At 44.9% G+C, this 26,766-nt stretch overlaps 1 protein-coding gene across 1 annotated transcript; it reads right to left on the bottom strand.

Moving 5' to 3' along the window:
- Positions 1–377: 377 nt before the first annotated feature.
- On the bottom strand, positions 378–26,766 carry RHBDL3 (rhomboid, veinlet-like 3 (Drosophila); the record flags this gene model as incomplete). Its single annotated transcript, XM_008943133.1, has 7 exons — positions 378–649; positions 1,361–1,421; positions 4,464–4,564; positions 7,261–7,373; positions 11,768–11,916; positions 12,613–12,837; positions 26,587–26,766. Coding segments are annotated over 7 exons (1,101 nt in total), but the record flags the coding sequence as incomplete, so codon positions are not given.

Genomic DNA, 26,766 nt, shown 5'->3' on the forward strand with positions numbered 1-26,766 from the left:
TTGGTAACATTGAGGAGATTCATTCAACAACTGGCCACAATTCCAGCACTGAACTGGAAAATACAAATATCTCATACAAAATACTGATGTGTGCTAACAAACCAAGTGATAAGTGCCCAAGTACAAGCTGCCCAATGGAAGCCCTGGCAGTGGGGACACTGCAGGGTCCAGGCCAGCCAGTATTACAGTACCTGCTAGATTTCTGAACAAACCGAACAGCCCAGTCTTTCATGAGATCTTTAAGCATCTCCTCCAGCACACGCTTGTGTTCAAAAGAATCAGCCTCCCCTAAGTTAAATATAAAAATAGATCCTCCATCTTCATTCATCTAACACAGCTGACATGACTTCCACTCTCCAGTTTTCTGTCCCATGTGTTCAAGGAGGGGGAGGTAGCTTTAGATCCAACAGGCTGTAGGCAAAAATGTTCCAGAAGATCGCAAACAAGACAAAAATGACATAAATAGAAAGGAAGATCCACCATAAAGTCTGATCTTGGAGTCTCTGCTCATAGTTCCTCAGGACGATGACACCAAGGGTGATTCCCACCATCACCCCTCCCAGGTGAGCCATGAAGCTGGGGTGTGGGCAGGGCGGGTAAGCAGAGGGGTGGAATCGCAGCCACACGGCTCTTCCAAATTCAAAGCTCACTGGAACAATGGAGGAAAAACAAATTAATTATCTAGGTCTATCCCTTCTTAAGTCCATCTTGCAGGCAGTGCTGCATCCCTGAGGAGATGGAGAGGGAGAAGCTGCCCTGTACAGTGAGCACAGGGAAACTGGAAAGCCATGGCTAGGGAGGGGTCGCATCACACAGACGTGAAGTCTCTCCAGTGGTTAGTAAGTGGTCTGGGTTCATTGGAGTGTAGATAGGTGAGGGAATGTTCACCTTCCAAAAGTTATAACAAAACCAGAAGAAAAAGAACTAGACTTTAAAGACAATTGTCTGTGAGGAATATATGGCCTAGTTTCCCTTCTCGTGCCACCCTAGGGATATAGCTGGAAGACAATTCATTAATGTGTTGCCATTCCAAATAGGATGTGCTCTAGGAAACCAAAGTACTGTCATTATGAAAGCATGGCTTGTTTATGAATTCAAAGAAGAGACGTTTAAGTCCCAGATCTTTACAAATGCCACAACCTACAGTTGCTGGCTAACAACAAATCCTCATTTAGAAATGTTTGTGTTGAAAGCCAAAATCTGCATTTGAGAGAGATGTGGTTTCTTCAGCCAGAAGGTCCAGCTGCAAGTTCCTACCAAAACTGCTGTGAAGTCAAAACTCTCTGAATCAGCATCACCTCTTATGACAAGGACAAACAAAAGAGGCTTGCGTGTGTGCCAAGCCTTGCAGGATACTCACTACAGATCAGGGCCACAGCCATGCGCAGCAGTTTGAATTGGCACTTCATTCCTGACCAGTTCTGGAAAAGAAACAAGGAGAACAAAGTCATGCTGCATGCAGACCTGGAGGGATTTTACATTCAGAACTACACTGGAAGAGCACAAAGGATGACAACCCAACAAAACCCTTCTGTTGCCCTTGCCACCTGGCTGTGAACCTTCCACTGGCCACATCAAACACAGATCTGTCAATCCTGGGGGACATTACCGTGAGGGATATCTCATAGACATGTCCAACTTATGGATGGTCTATAACTTCTTTGCCTGGCAGTTTTATTGACTTTCCTTGCCTGAGATCCAGCTGGTGTGGCATGGTCCTTAGCTGGCCTTGCCATTCTCTGTTCTTCAAACAGGCTGATTTTTAACCTTTTAGCATGATGTTTCACCTTAAATTCTGGCTTCTGAAAATATTTTGATTTATCTTCCCTGCAAAACTCTGTTGTATTAGACCATATCAAATAAAATAATGTTAAGAAGTACCCAGTATTCAACACAAGCATCATTCTGGTTAACAACACACAACTCATCATGATTCACTTGAAGCCAAAGCACTGTGACTTGTCAAGGCCACTTCTCAGTGCACTCAAGCTCTACTGTGCTTTTCCAGTGCTACAGCCTATAGCTCAGGCTCCCTGAAATTCTGCAACTCAGATCTTCAGCAGAGCACACACAAATAATAAAGACCCAAACAAAAGCATAACAAGGAAACAGTGCTGCAAGAAAGCCTGGACCTGGTTTCCTCTGCCTTCAGGCTTGGTCATTAATCAATAGAGTGGAATAAGAATCTCTGAATGACAGAAATCCTGGGAGAAATGTTTAAAACCCTCCTTTTCCACTTGCACAAAATTTCCAAGTGGAAAAAGAGATTGTGTTCTGGAGAACTCGCATGTATGACAACACTATTATTGAGTGACTAAATGGCATCTTGCTTATTGAAAGCAGTATGAGATACCAAGCTAGCCAGGTTTCTTGTGAAAAAAAAAAAACTCCTGTTCATCACACTGAAGGCATAAAAAAAAAAAGCTTGTAAAATCTTTAGCCTAATTTTAATGACACCCAATGAGTTTTCAGTCTGCTGAAGAAATATTCTGCAATATATATTACATATATTCAGGCTCTATGTGGCATCTGTCTGTAAATCACTTCTGTGACTGCAAAAATGCAATCTCTACAAAATAAGTAACTCATTTTCTTCTTCCACAGGGACACCTAACGCAGTCAGAAGACTCTGAACTCATGCTGATTAATACTGTGTGGCTTCCTTCGGTTTTCATTTCCATGTAGCTGTTTTGAATTCCCCCCATCACTCTATTCCTTAGGGTGACATACTTTATTGCTTCCCCCTGTTGGTTATTTTATGTATCTAGTTCGTAGAATATTTATTTTTACAAAGAGGAATGTTTTAATTTCCTTTGGTTGCCAGGAGGCAGAAGGGAACAGAAGATTCAAGAGTCCCTCCCTGCACCAGTCCCTCCTCCTCTCAGCGTGCTCGAAGCCCCTGTGCAGGACTGTGGCCAGCACATCTTTCAGCATATGGGAGCCAAAAGGAGCAGGGAGAGAGAAGAGAGGGAAAGAAAAGCAAAAGAAAAACCCACCAGAATGGGAAAGGCAGTAAAAGTCATTTCAGACAAGAAAAGAGGCAGTGGATAATGGAGAAATATAGATGCTAAGGTAGCAATTGTTAAATAGATTTGGAGGAAGCCAATGAATTGTGGAATGACAGGCCACTCTGCAATGTTTTTAGGAATCTGGGAAGGTAACTGGTGAAGAATCTCCACCTACCTCTGGCAGAGCCTCTTTTAAAGCAACCCAAAATTTCCTCCAATACCTCCCTCTGACCTTGTGAATCTTGGTGTGAAGAAACCCTGTGCCTGCATTACCACCCTGTGAGACAGAGGAAACTCCTTCCTGCTCCTCTTGGCCCAGAGAACACAGATCATACTGGAAATAACTGTCTGTAAGGAGGCATTTCTCCAGTAGAAACCCTGTGATATAGGGGCAGCCCCACTCCTCCGCTCCCCGTCCCTCTGCCAGCCACTCAACTGTACTGATTTGGGCAACAGTCCCTAGCTCATTCATGCTCCAAAAAGCCTGAAGAGAGCAAAGGAGACCTGTTCTGCCCAGGAAAGCACTCATTGCCCCCACTGCCAGCTGCTACAAAGGCTGCCTGGAGCAGCACCACTGTGGGCTGCAGCCGGTGCCTGCCGACTCCGCTACGTGCAAACACCACACACCAACCAGCCTTTCTTTTAGGCTTGGCACCAGCCCCACCACACGCACGCGTTGTCCAGCACACATACAACAGACCTTCTGTCTCTGCTGCAGCTGACCTGCATTATCTTCCCACTCAGACCCAGGGGAGGACACATTACCATCATTTTTATGGTTACTCTGCTCTGACATGGCTGGCACAGGCCAGGCACGCAGCCCTGTCCCACCACACGAGTCCTCAGTCAGCTGAGGAGCCACGTGGGCAGATACGCTGGGCTTTGCCACCACCTAGCCAAGGACCTTGGATGAACTTCTATTTCCAGGTCTTAGAGGAATGATGATGCTGGGGTTTAGTGACCTTTGTAAATTATTTAATTAGGTGAAAAGGCAAAAAGTTGCATCACTAGAACACCCAGAATTCAGCTTCAGTCTGGGCTTTACAAACGGAGATATGGGACATTCTGCGCACCAAGCCACCAAACACTCCATTTCCTTAGGCACCCACTAACATCTCATGGCACCCACAGACAGACCCAGGTCTGCAACTTCTGCAGAGCCAGTCAGCTCCTCATTTTCCAAACAGTTGTCAGCCCTTGCAAGGAGAACTGATAGCCCAGAGTACACTGATAATTCTTGGATTACCAGCCAGATCTTTGGTTTCTCCTGGCAAGCTGCCAGTCATCAGGGTAACCAAGGCACCAGCTGCAGTTTAACATTTCCATTGCAGGACCACAACACTGAGACAAGAGTCTTCACTGGGGCAAGCTCTGAATGACCAACAGTTGGGTCAGGCCCTGTTTCAAATCCCTGTCTCACTTCTGAAGAGGTTAGACAATCATTCTGGTACTCACCATGACGATATTGGCCAAGTGAGCTGAGACGAGAGCGTACACGCCTCCCGAGGAGCCCACCACGGGCGCAGTCATATCAGCTACTGACACTGCCAAGGACCCTGGGAGAAAGAAAATGGGTTTGTGACAACTGCCAGCCACATAGACACGCTCTCTCTTACCCTACATTCCCACTACTGCCTGTTTTGTGCTAATTGCTTCAGGTCAGTAATGTACAGATAGAGAGAAGGGGGGGCGTGGAGAATCAATCAACTTGTGAAGCCAACTCAGTCCTGTAGTGCTGCCAAGACAGTGACTGATCGATTCTTCTGCACCTACTTTAAAAGCAGCCAAGCAAAGCAGTAACCTATCTTCAGACCTATGCTGCAAAAAGGCACTCACACCCCGATTAAAATAACAAGGAAGCAGGCGACAGAAAAACATCTGTATCTTGTTCCTCACCTGAAGATAAAAGAGAAGCAGCTCCCATGCTGGCAAGACAAATACTTGCACAGTGAGAAGGAACTGTGCAAAGCACAAAGTTACTTACAAAACTTCAGAGTAAAGTAGCTAAAAATAACCTGGATGGAGGCAGTAAACACAAGATAGTGGAATCACAGGTCAGTCAAATAAAGGCACCACTAATAACAATACATCCAAACATAGACACTGCTTCACCTTATCCTAATTGGAGGCTCAGATCTGCCCAAAGCTCCTTTAATTGCAAACTTTAAGAGTTATTTAAGAGAGAGAGAGAGAGAGAGACAAAGGCATGCTTTGTGTCACAAGGCAGAGATAATGAAGATCTTTGTGATGAGCAGGAATGAGAAAAAGACAATAGCAAATCTTGAGAGAGTTCTTGGCAGTACAGAATCTAACAAACTTCTTTGCTAATTGCTCAGCTGATTCTGGGTCAAGAAAATGCTGAGGTGCTACCAGCTGGCTCTGCTGATAGCTCCCCTCCTTCATTGTACAGCCCTGAGACTCCTCAGCTCTTAAACACTGCCACTAAGGGAAAAGTCAATGTGAAGTTAGGACAGTAATAATGAGAACTTGCAATTAAGTCCTTGGACACTGCACTCAGCATATACCTTCAGTCTCTTGATCTCAGGCTCATCATATCTTCTTAGTAAAGTCAGACAAATGAGGAAAAAACCATGGAAGTAAGGAGTGTCTATTATGGCCTCTGCCTACATTTTACTGTTTATTTCTGATTGTTCATGAGCTGTGTTACCATTATATTGCCAGATCCTCAGCATAAGTATGCCTCTTTCTCTCTCTCCTGGCACGTATCAAAGAACAAAGCATGTTTAATAATTGGCTAACAACTCAAACAGGTAAGGCCATCATGGGATGCTTCTCTGTGTGGTACCATCTAGCCACATTTGTAGTTCATCCTGCACTAAGAAGGGAAGTTTTCCCTTTCCATTTAGCAGTTTCTTTTTTATAGGTCATAAGGTGTGAAAGGCAAGTCTATGAGGATGTGGCAGCTCATCTGAGGGAAAAAAAAAAGGCATCATTTGTGTTGCAGAAACGAATCAATGATGCCAGGTGGGCTAGTGAGCCTCACTCCGGCACCGGCTATAGAAGCCTCCAGAGCTCTGGGATTCAGCCCAGCCCAACGCCCAGTAAAACCTGCCTCTGGCCCTGTGGACTGTGCCAGCAAGTCCATGGCCACAGGAATCCCAGAGGCAGCCAGCAGCTCACAGTGTTTGCAGCAGATTCAATGCTCAGTTGCTTCCCTTACCTGGCACAGATGTGCGATGTGTATTTACACATATACAGATGATGCCCCAGGGTTTAGTAGATGGATCTTTGGAGAAAAGCTTGTCTGGAAAGTTGCAGATTGGGGACCACTTTAGTGCTTATTAAAATAACAGGCAAGGGACAGTGGAGCTGGTCTGCTAACTCCTTTCACTGCATTAAATAGTGTGGTGTTTGTACCATGCCTAGTCCTGTGTCCTGGTCCAATTATTCTTTCCACAGTCTCTCTACTGGAATGCAGGATTTATAGTACCCAATGCAACCCATCTTACAAAGGCTTTATCTGCTCATTACAGAAAAAAAGTAATAATTATGTAGCTGGAAAAAAAAAAATCACCATAAATCTTGCACTAAGGCAGGCAGTCATTGTCCGAGTTCCACTGTGAAGCCCCTGGTTGTTCTCACACTCTCCCCATGTTTTAATTAGATGGTGATCTATTGTCAGCTAAATTTCATCACCTCTAAACTGCTGGATATGTCAAACATAAATAAAAGCAATATAGCACAAACGAAAAAAAATCAATCAACCCCATGGCTTCATGATTAAACACATTTCCAGATTACTGTGTACTGCTCAGAACCTACAGCCAAATACCTCTTGCTTACTCAGGCTGTAGAAAGCACACAGCACAGGACAAATGGAGGAAGAGCTGGACCAGGATCTGGAAAAAAAAATAAAATAAAAGATTCTTCATGCAGGGATGCCTGTGATGTCACTTTCCTTCTAGGCCTCTATGGGACACAAGAGGACAGGAGCAGCATGACCTCTCCACATCCAGGAAGTCCATCTAAAGCAAGGCTATTTTCAAGTAGCAGGTTGTTGATGCTTTTTTTTTCAGCAGATCTCCTAAAAACAGTGCCTACAGCTAGTTAGAAACAGATGTGAAGTTGTAGTGTATTTCCCACTACCAGCCTCCAAAAGAATTTCAACGCACAGAAGATCAGTGACCACTCTTCTACACCCAAATGTCACAAAATATTTATCCTACACAAAAGACAGCAGAGACCATTTTCAGATGCTTCTTCATCCGAGGCATCCAGAGGCGTCACCTACCTGCCACAACTCCAGCAACATACACAAAACTGATCCTCACTGCTCCATGCACCATTTCCAGGGGAACTCCAACCAAGAGCTGAAGGACAACATTGAGTCCAAGGTGTTCTATCCTGCAGCAAGGAAAAACAACAGTTGTCCTCTTTTCTAACACTTTGTCTCCCTTCTCTACCTTTGAGTCAGAGATGTCATGGAAAAGGAATCAAACAGCTGCTGCTTCACGAAAGTAGATTGTAACACTGGGAAAAACAATGGCTCCTAAAAACGCATCAGATTGAGAGCTGCAATATTTCTTCCCTCCTTGCTAATCATTTTCTTCTCCATATCCATCCGGCTCTTTTAGCAAAGACCTCATGGCGTGTTTGGTTCTTAGAGACCTTTATTGTTTGTTTGTTTGAAGAAGTTTAACGACTTGTCCAAAAAAGCAGCAAGATGGCAGCAGAGCCTGGAAGAGAAGCTTGAAACTTGACCTGCTCCTTTCTTGTCCCTTCCTAATGATGCAGCATTTTCCTGCAAGTTACACTGCCCTGATGGGGAGCAGGCATCAAGTCAAGAGCAAGGTCAGCCTGGCCATCCCAAGACAGTTGCTGTTTCCTTGTGACACACAACAATGCTTTACTGTTTGTGGTATCTGACCCTCGTCCTTTCCTACCTCAATGGGATCATGGTCAGAAAGGGAAGCAGGAGGCATTTTTATCTCTGGGTAAGTGCCCAGTGAGACATGGGTGAATTCACTGAAGCTCTCTGTTCACCTACCCTTGTTCCCATTACAGTCAGTAGCAAAACTCCTGATGAACACAATGGGAAAAGCTGGGTTGAGACTCGTCTTTAGAAAACCCCACTGTGCACATCCTACGGGACCTCTTGCAGCCTAGAGGCAGAGATGCACAGCCAAGGTGTGTGTATTTGGTAAAGACATCAGTGCAGCAGTTTTCTCCTGTGCTGAATCAGTAGTTTCAAAGCGAATTCTTTCTGGGTCTAATCAATAGTACTTAAAAAAACCTGTCTGGCTGCTTTTCAAAGCTCTGTACAAATATTTACCCATGCCTTTGCCATCTGCAGGATCTTCCAGTGAGGTAACAACACCAGGCCCCTGAACAGGGTCCTTCTGAACACTGTGCTAGTGTCTGAGATTCACCCCGGGCTCTCAGGGCTGTGACCCTGCTTACTGGCCACATCTCACTGGACCAAGGGGCATAGTTTCTGTATGAAAAGTGCCTGAGTCTGCTCACAAAGCAGGTGGACCTAAGTGACACAGTGGTACCCTTAATACAGGAGGCAGCATCTTTTGGGGGAAAGAGGGCAAAGTACCTACTGCATTGAAAAATCTACATCCTATTTTATACAGGAAAAGGATTTCTCACAGACAGCCACTAGCAATCTTTGGTTTAAGTTATACACATTTTCACTGGTTTGGTCTTTCTTCATGTTACCATAGCAATCTCCCATATACATCAGAAAAAATGCTTATGGTGAGATGCAGCAATGACAGAACAGTCTCATAAACGAGAATTCAGAGTTGGACTGGAAAAAAATGCCAGAAATGATATGCAGGAAACAGCCCTTTCCAGATATCTTAACAGGTTCATTTCCAGAATTACTCTCCCAGGATAAATTTCTCTCCTGCACTAGACACTCAGCACTACAATTTGTCATCATGGGAAACTGCTGCATGTAACTTGATTTTTTTTTTTACTACCTTGCTTTAGACTTTTGAAGCCACTGGGCACGGGCATGTTTTGGCATTCATTCTGATCCTGCATGTTCACAGAACTTAGGAACTAAATTGGGAACAACCAGCAAAGGTCAAACTGCAATCACAGGAAAGAGTCAAGCATCCAAGTGCCCTTTCACAGAGGGGAGGGAAGAAGCTTTGGCTGGCACAGCCAACGTCATGAGGCGGCACCTGACATTTCCAACAAAGCACTGGGTCTTATCTTTCAAAGGAAGCTTTTGTAAGAGCTCGGCAAAGTTTATCCTAGACTCTAAAGTGGCTGCTCTGATTCACAGCTGTTCTCTAAAAGACTTTCCAGGGCAATCCCATTCACTTGTCCTCCCCATCATGCTAAGAGCTTTGAAGGCTCCACAGTCAGTAAGCACCCATAAAATATAATTAGCCTTTGCCAGTGCTGAATGCGTCATTCTTGAAATGACAATTTCATTGATTTATTAAAGACCTTCTCCTTCCCTGGGACCAAACAAATGGGACTGAGCATCAATGCAAGTCATTAGTTATGGCAGTGGTACAAATGCGTGGGCCCCAGATAATCAACGTCTGCTTTCCATGAAAGCAGAAGGGCAGAATTTACAACTCTGCCTGCCTTTTCAGCCCTTGACAAAGCTCCCTCCATCAGGACCAACACACAGGCCATACATTTTTGGAATCTTTCTAGAGGCACAGCCAGCCAGGCTGTAGCAACTGCTGTCTTCTTGGATACCTTCTGGCTGTCACTTGCTCTTCAAAAAAACAGACCAAGTGCACTAAATGAAGGAGCAGCTCACATTTCTTTTTTAAAGTCTCAGCTTGAAGCAGGATAACAATAGATTCCATGGCATTGTGTTAGTTTCTCATTTGAAAATGAGAGGAGAATGATGGGCTTCTACTCACAAACCTTATTACCTTTCCAAGATTTATGTGTTCTCCTGATATGAAAGGAGCTTACCAGACAGAAGTTAGCAATAAATGAACATTTAGCTTAACTCCAGATACTGCAGATAAATCAGGGGTTTATTGTTCCAGTGAGACTCTTCATTGTTTAGAAGGCTATGTAGCTAAAGAACTTGGAATCCATCACAAAACCAATGAGTGTCCTGCACAGCACCTTCCCCACTGCTCGTCTCTGAGCCAGCCACAGATGTGAAGAACCTCAGGCATTTTTGAGCCAGTAGGTGTGAAGAAAGGCAGAGTACTGCCTGCTGCAGGAGCGGCTGGCCTCGCACAGGCTAGGAGAGCATGCCACATTTCAGTGCTGCAAAAGCTGTCCTCCTGCAGGTGCTTCTCCTCCAATGTATCCCAAAGCAATCTGTGGTTACCTGAGTGATATAGTAGAATACCACCACCACCAGAAAAAGAACCCAAATACAAATTAACTAACATCAGCTAAAAATGAAGTATTTCTTCCTTTCACAAGCCCAGTTTTCCCCACATCCTCTGTGGTGAAAATTTCCAGTTCTCATCTTACACAACCAGCCTCACATCTCAGCTAATAGTCTCCACTTGCAGATTGAAGCCTACATACAATGGACTTTTTAGAGTGATTTAGTATGCTGAGTACAGATGTTGCCATGTTCCAAAGTTTCATGTATACATTTTTTTCTACTCTCCCTTTGGGTGGAGTCTGTTCCATCCTATGATTTTTATCCAGAGATCTGGGGAACATCTTGTGCTCAAGGGCAATTGCACACCGAAGCAATTATTCCATGGCAGAGAAGAGACATCAGCATGTCTCCCATCAGAGATATGGAAGAAGGAAAAGAGCAGCTTGATCTTTCTGGCCTTTCATAGGCTGATGGGAATATAGGCTTTCTTCCTAAGAACAAAGGGTCTTTATCTGGTTTCAAACTATAGACTACTGCTGAAAAGCTTGTTGCTGTGATTTTTCAATGAGAGTATTAGAGAAAATTGCAATTATCTGCCAGGAATGTGTAGAGATAATGATCTGAGAAACTACTCGGAGGGGGTAGAGTGTTTTGTACAGGAATGAACTTTCCTGTGACACTCACTCATCACCATGGCATCACAAAAATCACACAACCAAGGCTCTTTGAGTCTTGGGAGGACTAGCACAGTTGAGAAGCACAGAGTTAGAATCTCCATGCCTTGCATTCCCTTCCCAAGTCTGCTAAATACCTCCCATGGGATGAAGGAGGGTTCATTTTACTGTGCACCTTCATTTAGCACTGTGCATCAGATGGAACATTCTCTGTCCATCTGGTCAGTCGAGATTGTCAGCTCTCCAGGAACACTGGTGTTTGTACAGTGTGTACAAAACAGGAGTTCAACCTTGACTCAGGCTTTTAGGCATTATCTCAGTCCCTATGGAAGGGACAACGTTACTAAGTGATGACATACCATAGGCACAGGGAATTTAACTGACTTTTCCAACCTCAACTAGGAAGTCTAGCAAGAATACACCGTTTAGTTTTTAAATACCAGTCCAGCATCTTTGTAGATTTGTTCTACCACTTGCACAGCTTCCCTAGAGGGACACTGGGCTTCAGTCTGGTGAGTTTTAGGAAGCACACACTGGGGAAGAACACACAGTAAGAGAAAGCTGTGGTCACAACACTGCTGGGAAAGAGCAGCATCTGTTAAGCACCTTATGTTGCCTCTTCCCTTCAGAGAGCTGTGAAAGTTTGCCCAACACGCCACAACAGCTTCAGGGTTTTATATGCAATCCAGAATGGATTTTTTAAAATTTATTTCTGAGCTGATTGTGTCCCTTCCTCCTCCCTCTCTCTGGGGAACCTGAACTGTGGGGAATCTCTGCAGCTTGTAAGTACTCACCCTGCATGCATGAATATGTAGGTTAGGTACCTCCAAGCCTGAGCACGGAGCTGAGGATGGTAAAGTAATGCGTTCTTCAGGTATAAGGGATGGCTGACTTGCAGCACAAATCTGTCTAATACCACTCCGTTGTAAAGAAAAAAGGCAACCTAGAAGGGCAGGGAGATTCTTTGGTTAGCAAATCCCTTCTCTTAAAATCATGGAGAAAAAAAAGTCAAATGTACAATTATTTTTCTGCCATTTGACAGCTTCACACAGCATGAAAGTTCCCTGTTTTGAGGAACCTGCAACACATTAGTATAACTCTATACCTGGTTTTGTGTAACACGCCAGCCACTGAGTCAGAGGAACTCAGTGCCCTACTGATCAGTGCCATGTTATAACCTTCTCTGTGCTTATTCAAGCACCTTACTCAGCAAGTGTGCAAAGATCTCATTTGGGCAACAGGTCAGCAAGTCAGAATATTTAGTCCAGTTTCTCTTCCCTTCTCTTTCTCTCCATTCAGAGGGAGCCATACAGGAATTTCTCTCCTAATCCCATTATCTGAATTACCAGTTTCCCTAGGACTGTCCAGATTTTCTCTCCTCAAAAAGTTTTGCTACGGTTTCCCCAAATTCTGCAGTTTCATATACAAATTGTTTCAATGTTTAATAACCACGCTTGGAGACAGATAGGACCACAGTCTCCACTTACACACACTCACACAGGGAAGCCAAAAAGGCTACCAGCTCCATGCTTGTCCTCGTCTGGGTCTAAGCGGGTCCCACTCTAGCCCCCGTGCCTGTTCCAGCAAAGCCTTTGGCAGCGTGGGGTGGGTTCCCAGGAGAAGGCAGCAGGGTACTTGCCTCTACAATGGTGATGGTGATCATGAACCAGGGGGGAGGGCAGCAGGTGTAGCTGTCGTAGTACCACTTGCGGTCTATCTCCCGCGGCAGCGTCTCGTAGGCCACGTGGCGGATGAGCCGCTGCGCCAGGCTCAGCCCCGTCTCCTCCAGCAGCGCCTTGCTGCACAGCCGCCTGTTCCCCTGCAGGATGGCCTGACGGAAGCTATTCGACCGCTTGTTGCTCATCTGGGCGAAAAGAGAAGGAAGAAACCATGAGGACACAGCAAGGTCTGGCACAGCCATACGGGGAGAGCAGTGCCAGTTTGGCAGCACCAGATCCGGGCAGGCAGGAGAACCACCAGCAGGGTGGAGCCTTAGGAACCAAGTCTCAGGATGCTCACAAGATAACTTACATAGGGTGCAAGGAAAACCAGTAGCAGGGTCTGCTGTTAGGATGCCAACACATGAGGTCAGGGCAGAATGCTGGCAAGGCAGAGCAGAAGCCGCTGAGGTACTTGACTGAGTCCTCTGGCCCATTCTCCAGCCTTTTGTCCACCGTTTTCATGGCTGGTTATCATGATCCACATTCCTGTGTCCTCCTTCCTTCATCTCCCCTTGCTCTATCACACTTCCCTATACTTGCCATCTCTTGGGGCAGAACATTTCTTGAACGTAGCAGCAGGTGCATTCAGAGCATCTAAACCTTGTGTTCTGATCCTTGTTGGCAGGAGTTAGCTCCGGGCAAAGAAAATTATCCCTTTGTGTAAAACAAAACTGCATCATCAGGGTGGAACAAACCAACAAACCAAATGGATGTACAGGCTGTCTTAGCTGCTCTAAACGTGCAAGAGGAAAGGACTTCTTCTTTTAAAACAGTTATCTTCAGAGGGGACAGGTTTTGAGATGGTGCAGGATTTGGAGGACACAGCTAATCTGTATATGTGTTATCATCTTACATGCATAGAATTAGCTGCCTATCTTTTTGAGCACACACTTTCCCAATTTGGATGCATAATTAAAGCAATTGCATCTACAAATTAGGCAGATGGAATTTTGTGCCTAGCCTGCTTGGGAGGCGGAAAACCAGAAAAAAAATAAACAGGTCTGAAAGAGCTTGCACCAAAATTTGGATAATTGCTAATTAGCTCTTATGTCAAACAAACCTGCTGCACTGGAGTCACTGTCTGTACTGGCTGAATCTTTGGCAGGAAGGTTTAAAAGGCTAATTGTGCATAGAGACCACTCTGTGGGGACCTTTTCCAGCAAAAGGCAGCAAAGCAAACGTGACAGCCTGGTCCTCTGTCTGAAAGAACTGCCAGCTGATCTCAGAAACCACCAGCACCTTCAGCCTCCCAGAACCCAGTAAGAGAGGATGCTCAACACCATTGCCTTCCAGTTGTCTTGGGTCACACTGGTTTCGGCTAATATCCCAAAGCCAGCAGAGCCCAGAGCTTGTGCTCCCAGTGCCCAGGCAGCCGGGTAATTGTTCCAAGCTGGACCAAGCTGCTTAAAACGCAGTAATCACTGCGGGAAGCCACCTCCTGTTAATCACTGGAGGGAGGCAAAGGGGCCATCTGAGGTGATGGCACTGCCAGCCGTTCTCCCAGCAGCCTCCCATCCCTTCTTAGCCTTCCATCTGCAGCCTGTCCCTCCAATGCAGAAATCCACCAATGTGAGCAACACTGAGAGGCAACTGATCTATTTTAATCTTTTTATTAAGTATTTTAAATCTGGGGAAAAAATTTGTTTCTGCTGTTCTTTTTCAGTTGCTTTAGTGAGAAAAAGATTTAACCTAAAAACTCTTTGTCCTTTTTTGGTATTTCTCCTTTGCTCCCTTTTTCCTTTTTCCATTCATAAAACACTTGTAAAAGAATACTTCTGGCAAAAGAAGCAAAAAAGGCAAGGAAGGAAAAAAGTCTGTCCACAAAAATCTTTCCTCAAGTCTTCTCAGGTCTGTCATCAAAAAGGTTTTCTCTAAAACTAGGGAAGATGAAGGAAAAAAAAAGTTGGTGATCTTCGGTTACATTAAGAAAGCTCATTTGTATTGGAAGACAACGTTTTCACAGAGAAGCATCCCCCAGCTGTAAGGCTGATCCTTAGCATTTGGGAGATGCTTTTTGGTAGGTGACAGATGTACCTCTGTTTCAGGAAGTACCTTTAGCCACCTGAAGACCTCACTGTCTCCACAGAAGAAAGCTGTGCTCTGGGTTAGCTCAGAGCAGCCTGTGGCAGAGGTGCGTGCGTGCTCCCTGGCAGAGCTCGCTCTGTTCCCCCTGGCTTCGCTCCGCTTGGGGACCAGGGTCAATTCAGACTGAAACTCTAACTTTGCCTCCTACAGATGAAGACGCAGACAGCTGACCAAAGCTGCTGATGTGCTTATTCTGATTACAGTGATATGTGTGATTTACCTGCCTGTGAGAAAAGGGTCAGTGCTTTCCTCTGCTGCAGCACTTCAGGGGAAAATATAAGTGCTCCTAGAGTCCACCAGAGTCAGTCATCATTGCAGTTCAGCAGCAAGATATGCTGCCCACCCTCAGGAGACGATCACCTCATCACTGCTGAGAGAGATGGGCAGGAGACTCCAAAGGCTGCTGACACTCATGCCTGTGCTAGGCTCGGAACAGGAATTTCTCTGCATCTGTTGAGCAGAGGATTCTAACGCAGGCACCGCTGAACCCCACTGTTACTGCTGAGCATGGCAAGGAGGGACCTGCTCAGTTCAGCTGCCTGAATTCAGCCCAGCCCCTCAGTCCAGTGTCCTGCTCTGCATCACTGCCCAGAGCCCAGGTAACAGCCAGGGCAGAGCAAATGCATCAGCATGATGCTTCTGAAAGTGCTTCTCAACATACTGAAAACAGAAGGAAACAGTCTTCTTAGTTTTGTTAAGAGCAGGGTACTGCAGGATCACTGTGAAAGCTGTACCTCAGGTGAACAAACCCTCGGGCTCTCCTGGGGAGGTGAGAAGCTGGACCTCACAACACTAAGTGACTTGCCCAAGGCCATACCTTAGAGACAGAAGAACCCAAGTTGCACAACTTCTCTGATCACTATGCTGCACCACTTTCAAGCCTTTCTGCTCAGCAGAAAGCTCTGCCTTCCTCCTCTAAGAGAGGAAAATAAACCACAGGATTTGCCACACCCCACATAGAAGCTAGAATGGAAGCTTGTGACAATGTGATTTCCTCCAAGGAATGATGAAAGAGTCATAGCTTTGTTCTCTCAACTACCTGTTCTCACACCCCATTATTTTTACAAGGTGTTCCATATTGGTTATTTCTGGCCACATCTGGATGATAAAATACCAAGAGTTATTTAAACTGGTAATGATAGGAAAGCAGTAAATGTTGATATTACAAGAGCAAGGAAAGCCCTTGGGCAAGATGCTGACAGCTCTCTGGAGCACACGTGACTGCTGGAGAAAGGTGTTGTATGCCTCAACACACACAACAAGGTTATTTCTCTACACTATGAGGTATTGCCCCTTGGTAGCTTCTCTGAACAACAGGTATGGATCCATCACATCAACTGCACTTGTAAGTAACAGCCACAGCCTCTTCCTCCGTGTTGATTTTTGGTAGACCTCCCCAGATACTGTGAAATAGGCCCAGAAAAATGTATAAAGGGATTAAGAGTTGCTAGGGTTTGTCAATACAAACGAAAGTAGATGCCTGAGAAATCATTTATGGTTAACTCAGATATCAGGCCATGGGATCAAAGTGTTCAGAGATGGAAAATACCTTTGAACTCAACTTCTTAGGTGACTGGAATCCTGTCCCAGGAGAGAGGATCTTCTGGGTACTCAAGTTATTCAGCCCTTAGCAAAGAAGCAACAAGAAAACTGCCTGCAAATGAAATGCAGCAAACTGCTGCAGTCTTGCAGAACATAAAGAGATATCCAGCACCAAGTGCATTCTTCCTGAATTGTGACACACTAGCAGACCCATTGGAAGGAATGTGACCGGCAAGGAGCAAGACACTACCTGCATCCAACAACAACAGTAGGTGCTGTGTCAGTGGGAGCCAGATTCCAATTTACTCAGAAAATTAAAAGCCTTTGGTATCCATAACTACAACTCAACTCTTCAGAGCTCTGAGCACCAGCTAAACCTCCTGCCACCTCATAAAAATATGTGAGGCCTCCTTTAGAGCAGAGGACATGGAAAGAAGGTCCAGGTTCCCTTTAAATGCTGTAGTCTTGGTGTGGTTTTCACACCTGAATGAGGCAGGGACACAGTGTCAGAGGCACACCATCTGTGCTGAAAAGCCCCCACAACCCACCAAGATGTGGGTGACTGGCTGAACTGAGCACCTGTTAAAAGCAGGCCTCTCAGTAAGAAGACATCCTGCTGGTCCCCACCTGCCATCATTGCCCATCACATCAATGAGGAAATGATCTCCAAAGAGGCAGCACAACTGACTGCCAGGGCTCAGGCAAACACAACAGTCCTGGGCCAACTCAAGTAACCCCAGAGGCCTTTGGATCACGTTGCCAATCACAGACTAGGAGGCAATGGGCATCCAGGATTGAGTTACTACTACTGCTCTCACCAGCTCTTGGTGAAAAGCCTCGTTTGCTCCTCAGGCTGACTTTGGAAGACTCAAATCTTCCCAAACAGAGAGTCTTGCATATGGTCACAGTTTGCTGACTTGAATTCAGAATTACATAAAATTGGTATTTATGAGCCAAGTATTTAATCATCAGCTGAAAGAACACTAGGCCCATTGTCAGTGTACATGTTATTATGGCTCCAGAAGCTCAGGGCAGCCCATCCCACTTCTCTTCATGCAGTCAATCTGGGACTTCTTTAATGAGCATGATATTAAAGCTGTGGGCAGATGGGTACAGCAAACAGTCCAGAAAGTGAAGGTAGCAGTTGGGAACAACACATTCCCTTAGTCCTTCATGTCTGAAAAGTTCATATGCAGAGAGAGACATTTCCCTGGTAGAACAGCCAAGCTGACACGACTGGTAGCCACGCACTGCCACTTCTGCCCTTGGGTATTACCACACCAAACCAAACTGAGGCTTAGTGCTACAGCTCTGCTCAAAGGCTGGCTTTGATACATCTGCCAGAAAGGAAAAATTTTCATACTTAGCTCTGAACCTGTCTTCAACATTGAAAATACCAGAATTTAGGATGCACTTTTACTTTGCTAAAGTACAAAGCCCTGCTTTTGTCCAGCACACAGGCCAGTCTAGAACCAGTCTGGGATAACCTGCAGCTTGCAATGGAAACTGTCCATTCCCATTGGCAGACCAATTTCTCTGTGTTTCTTGGCTATCTGTACTACTTTGCTGCCTCAGATAATCAATAGCCAAGTCCTGTAGCTTTTCCCCATCTCCAGTTTCATGGCTTGTGTGGGGTACAGTACTCTTCTAATGGTTTTTATTCAGCCTCACTCAGGAGGTTTTGGAAAACATGGATATCTGCCCATTACATATTGGCATCTTCGAGACTGGTCTTCAGCTATTTTTAAACACATACAGCACTGTGACAGGCAATGTATTCAGCTCTCCAGCTCTGATCCTCCAAGACACAGAACACTAAATCAGAAGTTAGCACAAGCTTTTTAAAAGCCTCTGTCAGCCTCAGTTTTATAACCCACTTTACTTACAAATGCAGCCTCTCCAATCAATTTTGCTTTCAAGATTCGCATTTATTTCCTTCCTTCAGTCCACACTTCTACAAAATGCTAATGTGGGTAAAGACAGCTTCTCCCAAAACACACAGCTCAGCATGAAGTTCATCTGTCACAGATGTTCACATCCTCTGAGCCAACCTGGTAGCACTTTTCCAAAGTGTATCAAATGAAAAAAAGCTAATACCAGCATCCTGATTTTCTCTGACCAAGCAGTGGTTTACTCTGGGGATTCAGAAGTTGGAGGCAGGAGAGACCAAGTAAATTATCCTGGTCATTGCAGGAATATTCCCTGCTCAAGGTTTTGTCTGGAATTCTGACAAATATGCCAGGCTTAGACTTCTCAGCAGTTCCATCAGAAGAGGTAAATCACATTCAGATTTCAAGGTTAATTGCAAGAACGCTGCTTCCAAGACAAGACTAACATTGTGGTTCAAATAACATTGTGTCAAAACACAGCAAGTTGGAAACTTTAAATCCCCCAACACCTCTTCCATTTTTCCTTGGTACTGGGAAAGATTCTGCAACTGAGATGAATCCAGATTTAATTTTCCTGAAGAATTTTTTTTTAAAAATCTTTATAACATTTCCCACTCACGTGTATGTTTTAGATACATATGCAACTGAAACAACTGTTCAAGTTGACATCATGCTTCTCAGGTTTCAACTGTACATGACTGAAAGCAGTGAGGAATCATGGTAAAGGATGGAAATTTCTATGCTAAGTTCCACTTTAATTGGCATAATGATTATTTGTGAGACTAGTTCACTTGGAAGGAAGTTCTGTCCTCTGCTGCTACATGTAGCCAATACCTGATGGACTCAGATCAATATACAAGGTGAACGCACTCCAAAAACAGCTCTTGAATCCCCATTATTAGACCTCAGGATACTCACCTGGCCCTCTGACAGCTTCTCTGCCCCCCTCAGAAGATGCACTTGGCTCTTGGTTTTCTCCAAAATGGGAAGAAAACCAATATGAAGGCAGTGTGAGGTACATTTGTCAGGAGGGGTATCCAGCTTCTGGAAATGCTCCCTGGAGTAAGAACTTTGCACCTGAACAAGGGCTTTAACACACTAAGAGGTAAGAGGTGGGTAAGGACACCATCACATGACTGCTTTAATCTATCTCTTGAGAAAACTTCCTCCTTACTCATAATAGTCTAATACGAGATGAAGTACTGAAGGAAGAGATTTCCAAACCTTTTAAAATTAAATATTTATTATTATACCTCTGAATAAAGGCCAGGAAGAGAGCTCAGGAATCCTGTACTTTCAGCCAAGACAGCGAATCAAGGACAAAGGAAGTGTCCCATTGGAAGCTGAAAGACATCCTGGAGGACTCCAGATGGGAATTCTCTTGATGTTTGGCAGAGGATCTGCCCTGGTACAACAGCACAGCTAATTGGAAGCACAGAGGGGAAGAAATGGAGCTATAAAACCTGCAGCTTTGCCTGCAACAAACCTTTCCAGATTAGCAACAGTGAGAACAAAATGACAAACACCAGACAAAACCACTAGAACTGAGGTCCTGGGTTATTCTGCAGCAGCCTTTTAGAGTTTAAAATAGCTACTAGAAAGTGAACAACGATTTGGCAGGAAGAGGAGATACTCATTTGGGCAAACTTTTGTCTTGCCTTGGGATTCCCCTGAGAATTGGAGATTTAGGCTTTATTGCTTATCTTCCCAGTGGTTCAGGTAATAAAGAATTATCTACAGTTCCTGCAAAGCCTTGCTCACCTAAGCATTCTATGCAGGCTGTCAGCTGGCTCAGTAAAGGACTTGCAAAGACAGTGGAAGGGGAATTTACAGCTACTTTATGACTATGCTATGAAGTACTTCTAAGTACCATTAAAAAAAATAAAGCTCAAGCAAGCCATGGTTTAAAGGACTTTACTCACCTGCCCCCCTGCCCAAGAATGTGGTATGTAACTTCTGAAAAGCTCACCTCCACAAAGACAATGGAGCCCTCCTGCTGCTGTCACATACACACTCACAAAGCCAAAAAATAAAATTTAATGTTTTCTCTTAAAAGAAGTTATCCCTTTTCCTAGCTATAGCTCCTCTTTCACTGCTTCTCTTAAATCTCAGTTTAAGCCGGGCTGGAGGAAGCATCCCAAGTAAAAGTGTTACCATTGCAAGCCCTGGAACAGCAAAGGCAAGTGTTACCTTCCAAAGCAGAAAGGATGGCCATGAAAAAATCCACAGGCACACTCAGTGTTCCCACAAGGGACAGAACAAAGCCTTGCCATCATTGCTGAAGTGGCTAATAAGAACAAATGGCTTCCAGCCACGCTTTATTGAAAAATGTCTCAAGGAAAATATAAGCAGCTAGTTGTGAAGCCTTGGAAAGCAATGGAGAAGCAAGCTAGATTTAAAGCAAGAGGGACTAGGGAGCTAAGGGAACAGCAGGAGGGGTTCAGCACCTTGCAGAACTGGTCCTTCTGACATGGCTGGGCTACAAAATCCTGTGCCCAGCTGGGGATATGTCCCACCTCTGCTCTGTTAAGATGAAACAACACATTGAGAGTTTGGAGAAAAGTCGTTTCACAGACCCAAACAATGTGAACTTTTCATCTGGTGACTGCTGATGGGGAGGCTGTGCCACTGTCTCTGAGATCTCTGCAAAAGGAGAGCTCATAACTTGAAGAAGGTGCTTTAATGCCCCCTTTTAGTGGCTTAGGTAGCCAGCAGAAGGTCTGCAGAACAATTGCAAAACACATATGACTCTAGGGGGGAAAAAAAAGATAAAGAAAAACTCTCTCACAGATGGAAGAGCTTTGCAGCCTCTAAAGCAACATGTATCTTAATGGCCACCAGACTACATGCTGTGCCTTGCACAAAGCAAAGGGAAAAGCACTGTGGAATCCAGAGAGAAAACTGCCACTGCCCTGCAGAACACGGCTGCTCATTCCAGGTTGCACAGGTCAGTTTAAAGATCTCATCAAACTCCATTGGCTCTTTAAAGAAAAAGACCAAAAAAACCTCATCCCCCACTTACTGTTATCACTGAAAAGCTGAAACAGACCCAAGACAGCCCCATTTATTGACACCATCAACAGCATTTTAGAGGTTTTATCCTGACCAAATTTCAAACAAGTTGTCTAGAAGGGAATGTTCCCAACACAACTTCATTAAATCCAGGCACATGAATTCCACACCCATAGGTGGAATCAGCACAGGGCTGTGCAGTCATTAGCTTGTTCTAAGCACATGTTTGAGTTTAATAGTCCTTAAATCAAAGGCATCTTTAAGTATCTTTCTATATGGCATTACAGATTTTTAAAAATCTATGGAAGTGTTAAAACTAGAGTGGAAATTCATTATTTTGCTGTATTTTTTTCATTAAGATAAGCCACACAGTACATTTCTATAGACTGATGAAGCTGTAAAGTGCAAGTCAAAACCTCCACTGAACCAGTTCGTTTCCCACTTATTAGATTTCAGGACCTGCTCTGGACTCTCAGTTTTTGTTTGTGGATTATAACACAATCCCAAAGTACTTTATCCCTCCAGCCAGTCCTGCTGTCTCTTCAACCACCTACACAGATCACTGGGGCTAGGACAGGAAAGCTAGCACTCAGTCCTAACCTTTGTGTTTCTACAGCACCTACCAGCACAGACAGACCATAAGACTCTGGGTGGTCACTTCAACCCCTTCGCCTCCCAGATTTTAATGACTCCAGCAATATTTTGATGTAATAACTTCCCCTTTGAACTTCCAGGTCGACAGCGTATAGCACAAGACAGTCTTCCACTAATGGATAATCATGTCCCAGCCTCTTCCATGAAGTAAAAAACTACTGCAAAAATATCTTCCTCTCACCTTCTCCTATGGCCAGTACACCTGTGTATCTCTCACTTGTGAGAAGGAAGAGCAGAGGCTGCAGATTTCTTGGCCTTCATCTGCAGTTTCGTTTCTCTCCTTGAAGAGCCAGGATTTGCAGCTTGGCAGCACACTGAGCAAGCCACAGAGGAAATCACAAAAATTAAAGGAGGTCTTTCTCTGGAGGGGAAAGTGTGCTGGCACCAGCAAAATTTGGATTAGGATGACCTGATTATCATTACATAGTGCTTAAAAAAATGTGTGTTGTTCACTGAAAATTAGGTAGAATTAGCCTGTCCCTAGAAGCCAGCGAGGCCTGGGAAAAGAAGGCAGGTATTAATTCTTGATCTGGAAAACAAAGGATGTGCATTTAATGACTTAATATGTTTTGCTCAGTACTGAGATATTACCTCAGCTTCAAGTTACTACAAAACTACAGCTAAACATTTATGTTGGAAGCAGCAATATTTTGTTTTTCCCAAGTCATGTGAGCTCTGGCTCAGAGCTTACTAATGCCTCCCAAACATGCTGAGATACCGTTGCCTTCAGGGAACAGCATTAGCTCTCAGCTCTTCTAGACCCAACACAGCTCCTCAAGCAAGTGCTCACCAGAGAGCTGGTTCCCTAGCACCTGGCTCTTCTTCCACTGGAGAACTGACTTTGCTAAAACTGTGAACCCCAAATGATATCGACTCTCACCTCCTCCCATCTGCTGGAGAAACAGTGCTGGAATGGGGGATAGCCACATTCCCTTCCTCTCAAGTCCTCCTGCCCCATGCCAGCAGGTCCAATCTAGACCACAGGAATTGAGGTCAGCTTTCACAACACATTTGGTTCAAAAGTGGTCTGTATAGTTGAACCAGCAAATCTCCTGGGCTGCAGAACAGATTTTGTGTCAGTCTCGGTATAACCTGTGATTTACCTTTCTAGCAAAAGCTGCTTTATTAAACAGGAGGTTCTGTAAAACTTTTCCTATAACTCCTTTCTGGGAGTTGCCTACCTGATTTTCACAGCAAGAGGATATAAACTGCCAGCACAGCCTGAACTGGCTCCACATTGCCCTCTGTCAAGCACAGGTCTCAGAAGCTCCACTGCACCCCCCTGCCCCTGCTCACATAACTGAAGAGGAATGAATCAAGAAGGTGAGGAGGTGGCAAAGCCACAATCACGCCTGTCCAAAGCAGCAATTCACATTCCAAGGCTGAGAAGACATGGAAGGTTTATCAAAAGAATAAGAGTCTGAGTCTCTCCAGGGCCTCACTGCTCTGCCCTTTAGCTCTGTTACAGTTCACAGCGTATTATAAGAAGTAAGCCAGGACTGCCAGCAACAACTCCTGTTCAGCAAGGATCCCAGCAAATGACATCTCAACTACAATTACTTCCTGGCTTGTCTCCTCTCTAGAAGTAGCACAGTTAGTGAAACAGCTTTGTTCATGATCCTCCTGTGGCCCATGCTGTTCACAGCCAGAATTTTCACTGTGCATTTTTAGCATCTCTCTTCACAATGCAGAAAAGTAACCAGACAACAGAAACACGTGAGACATCTCCACTTTCAGAGGAAACACTTGTGTTACTCTGCACTGTCTCGGACAGACGATAAGAAAACCCATCTGCAGCTGCCTTCTGCTGTTCTTGCAAGCCCTGGTGTATAAATGGAAGAGGATACGATTGCAGCACTGAGTTTTACAACTTCATGAGATGAATCTCATATACACAGAGGAGGAATAAACCCCAATGTGTTGCATATCTGATTTTTTTTCATCCCGTTCTCTTTACAGATCACACCAGAAGTTTTCAGGTTCCCTGAATTTATTCATTACCCAAATTATTTATAGTTTGTGTGGGTCTCATTATTAAGGCGAGAAGTCCTAGAATTAAATTTTTGGTACATCTAGAAGTTCATGACACAAAGTTGAAAAAAGGGAAGACCACCCCGTATTGATTTTTATCAAGCTGAGAGGAAAGAGAGAGAGCATATCATATCCCAAGAACTGATCATTAAAGACAGAGTTCTCTTGATGCCCAGTGGTTAAACCCTACCTTCTCCTGGATTCTGTTAGACACACATGTTTCTGTTGGTTTTGGCTGAGGTAGAGTTAATTTATTTCATAGTAGCTGCAGCAGGCAGCTCATCAGCTCCTTCCATCCCCATGCTTGGAAAGAAACCAAGAAAGCTGCTTGTGACACACACAGATGCACACACAGAGGAGTCTCCTTCCTTCCACACCTCTGCTTTGACAACTGCCCTGGAATGCATCTTTGACACTCAGCCCCGCTCCTCCCCTCAAGGCCTCTCCAGTAGCCAGAGCTTCATTTATGCAATTTTATCTCTTGCCCAAAGTTTCAGTACCTTGGACACACTTGGGAGGCCAGGAGATTCTCTGATGATATTAGAGTTCAGGAATATTGATGGAGAAAAGGAAAACCACACACAGAGAGCTGTGCTTATAAAACCTCTGTGGATCTAGCAGAAGGTTGGCCTTGCCCTTCCCTTCCCCACATCCAGCACCATCATTTTTGGGAGTAGATCAGTTCTTGGTAAGCTACTGAAACAGACAACCTGAGCAAAAAGCAGAGATAGCTGATGATCATCAAGTGCAAGTGTGCACTGAAACACCACAACACACTGTTTCCAGGACTGACAGCTATAAAGTGAAGGAAATCACTAATTTCACAGTGATTCTGTGCTAGCTGTGCTGCCCCTGTTCAAAAGGCAGGTTTGGGAGCAGGAAACTAGGGAAAAGAGAAGGCCCCCTAAAAAGACTGGATGTTGGAAATCAATAGCAACTAGAGGAGAGTGAGAAGAGAGATGCCATTTGTAAGTAGTATAATGTTTTGGCATTTGCATTGCCTATTGATGAGAAAGTGCAAAAAATGCAGCTGAGGATAGAAGGAGTGATGACAGAAAAAATCAATGGCTCCTTCACTGGAACCATTGAATAGCAGTGCAGGAAATTTGCCATTTTGCAGAAATCACATTGGGTGGGTGTGAGCTGGCACGATCTCCTAGTCCCCAGAGGAGGAGGATGTCCAAGCCTTCCACCTCCCACCTGCCTCTCATTAGTCTGTGCTGCTCCAGAGCTCAGTGGAGTGAGGAAAGATGAAAAAGCCCAGTTCTACTCCTGAGCCCATTGCCAGCGTGTTGGTTGGCCCCAGGCCATCATTTCTGTAAAAGAAAGTAGTGACACCTCTTCCTGCTACCTAAGTGTTGTGCAGCCCAGTTAGTGAATGCTCACATGGTACCTCCAATGTACTAAACTGTAGAGCAAGCAGCTGTTACTATAAAACCACTGCTGGTCACAGAGTACCATCAACCACCCTGCGTATCAAGCTGGGGCTGAGGAAAACCCTCACTCACTGTGATCTCTTTAACAGACCTACATTCTACATACATGCAAGGGGCTAACAAGACAGGTTGATGACGTACACAGATCTATGTCATTGCATCCCAGTAATCTCACCTTCACTCTGCCCACGGCCTGAGTGAGGATGTGACCCGGGTCCTTGACAGCTGTGCCCTGTTATACTTTTCTGATTCATGTGAAGACAGGACATACAGAAGACACTTTCTAAGCCACAAACACATGCACCAGTGACCATGACAAACGGAGGGATCAAATCCCCACGTTGACTGCAGGAACACCCAGAGTTACAAATTATTATACTCTGCATCAAGAACACATCCAGCTTTCCAGTGAAACCTCAGAGAGGTCACTGACTTTCACTGCTCATTGACTTGGTTACACGGTTTCACCTACTGCTGCACTGCATCTGCTGGGACTCAGGTGGGGAATGACAAAGCAAGAACAGAGCAGAGCCCCTGGATGGCCACTCTTCAAGATACCTGTCTTGCAAATAACATTTCTAGGCCATCCTGGGCATCTAGCACCACATGCCTACACCCATATTGACTCATCAAACTGCCTTCACAAGAAACAGCAGGATTCCTTCACCAATTGACTCATTAGTAGAGATAAAGAGGCATACAGACCATGACTCATGCAGTTTGAGACATCTCACCTGGAATAACATGAATGTGACCTAGAAACACTTTATCCCTGTTGCTGTTGATGCCTACAAAAGCACAATGACTCCACCCAGCAAGTCACCACAACATTATCTATATATTTTGTCTGAAAGTGGTGAAATCTCTAGATAAAATAGGAGACATCCAGACTGACAGACCTCTGCTTGCAAACAAATGGCTCCGTACAACAGTTACCAACTGATATTCAGAGCAAAAGCCTCTGAACTAAGCAGCAGCCACTGTTTCATGCTCCTCTTACAACAGCTCCCACAGTTTCTTCCCATGCAAACTTGTTTCACCTGGAAAAATCAGCAGCAATTTGACTCTTGGCTTGAGAGTTCAGCCACTACTGAATGCTTCAGCTAGCCTATGCAGATAGTCATGCAGGGTCACAGCAAACAGCTGTGCTCGTAAGGGAAAAAGAGAGAGAGAGATGGCACCTAACAGCCAGTGTTTTAAGCAAACCCAAGGACTCACAGGCCCTGCCAGCCAGAGCACTCACCAGGTTGACGAAGTCCTGGTAGCAGATCCTCCCCTCAGAGTTGCTGTCTGCCAGGGCCAGCAGGACCTCCAGCTTGTGGGGGTCCAGCTCCGAGCCGTGTCTCTGGAGAAGGGAGCGAAACTTCTCGGTGCTGATGTAGCCGGTGTTGTCGGGATCGAACTGGGACAGGAGGGGAAAGTG

This window comes from Merops nubicus, unplaced genomic scaffold, assembly GCF_000691845.1.
Source record: "Merops nubicus isolate BGI_N331 unplaced genomic scaffold, ASM69184v1 scaffold27896, whole genome shotgun sequence".
NCBI classification, from domain to species: Eukaryota; Metazoa; Chordata; class Aves; order Coraciiformes; family Meropidae; genus Merops; species Merops nubicus.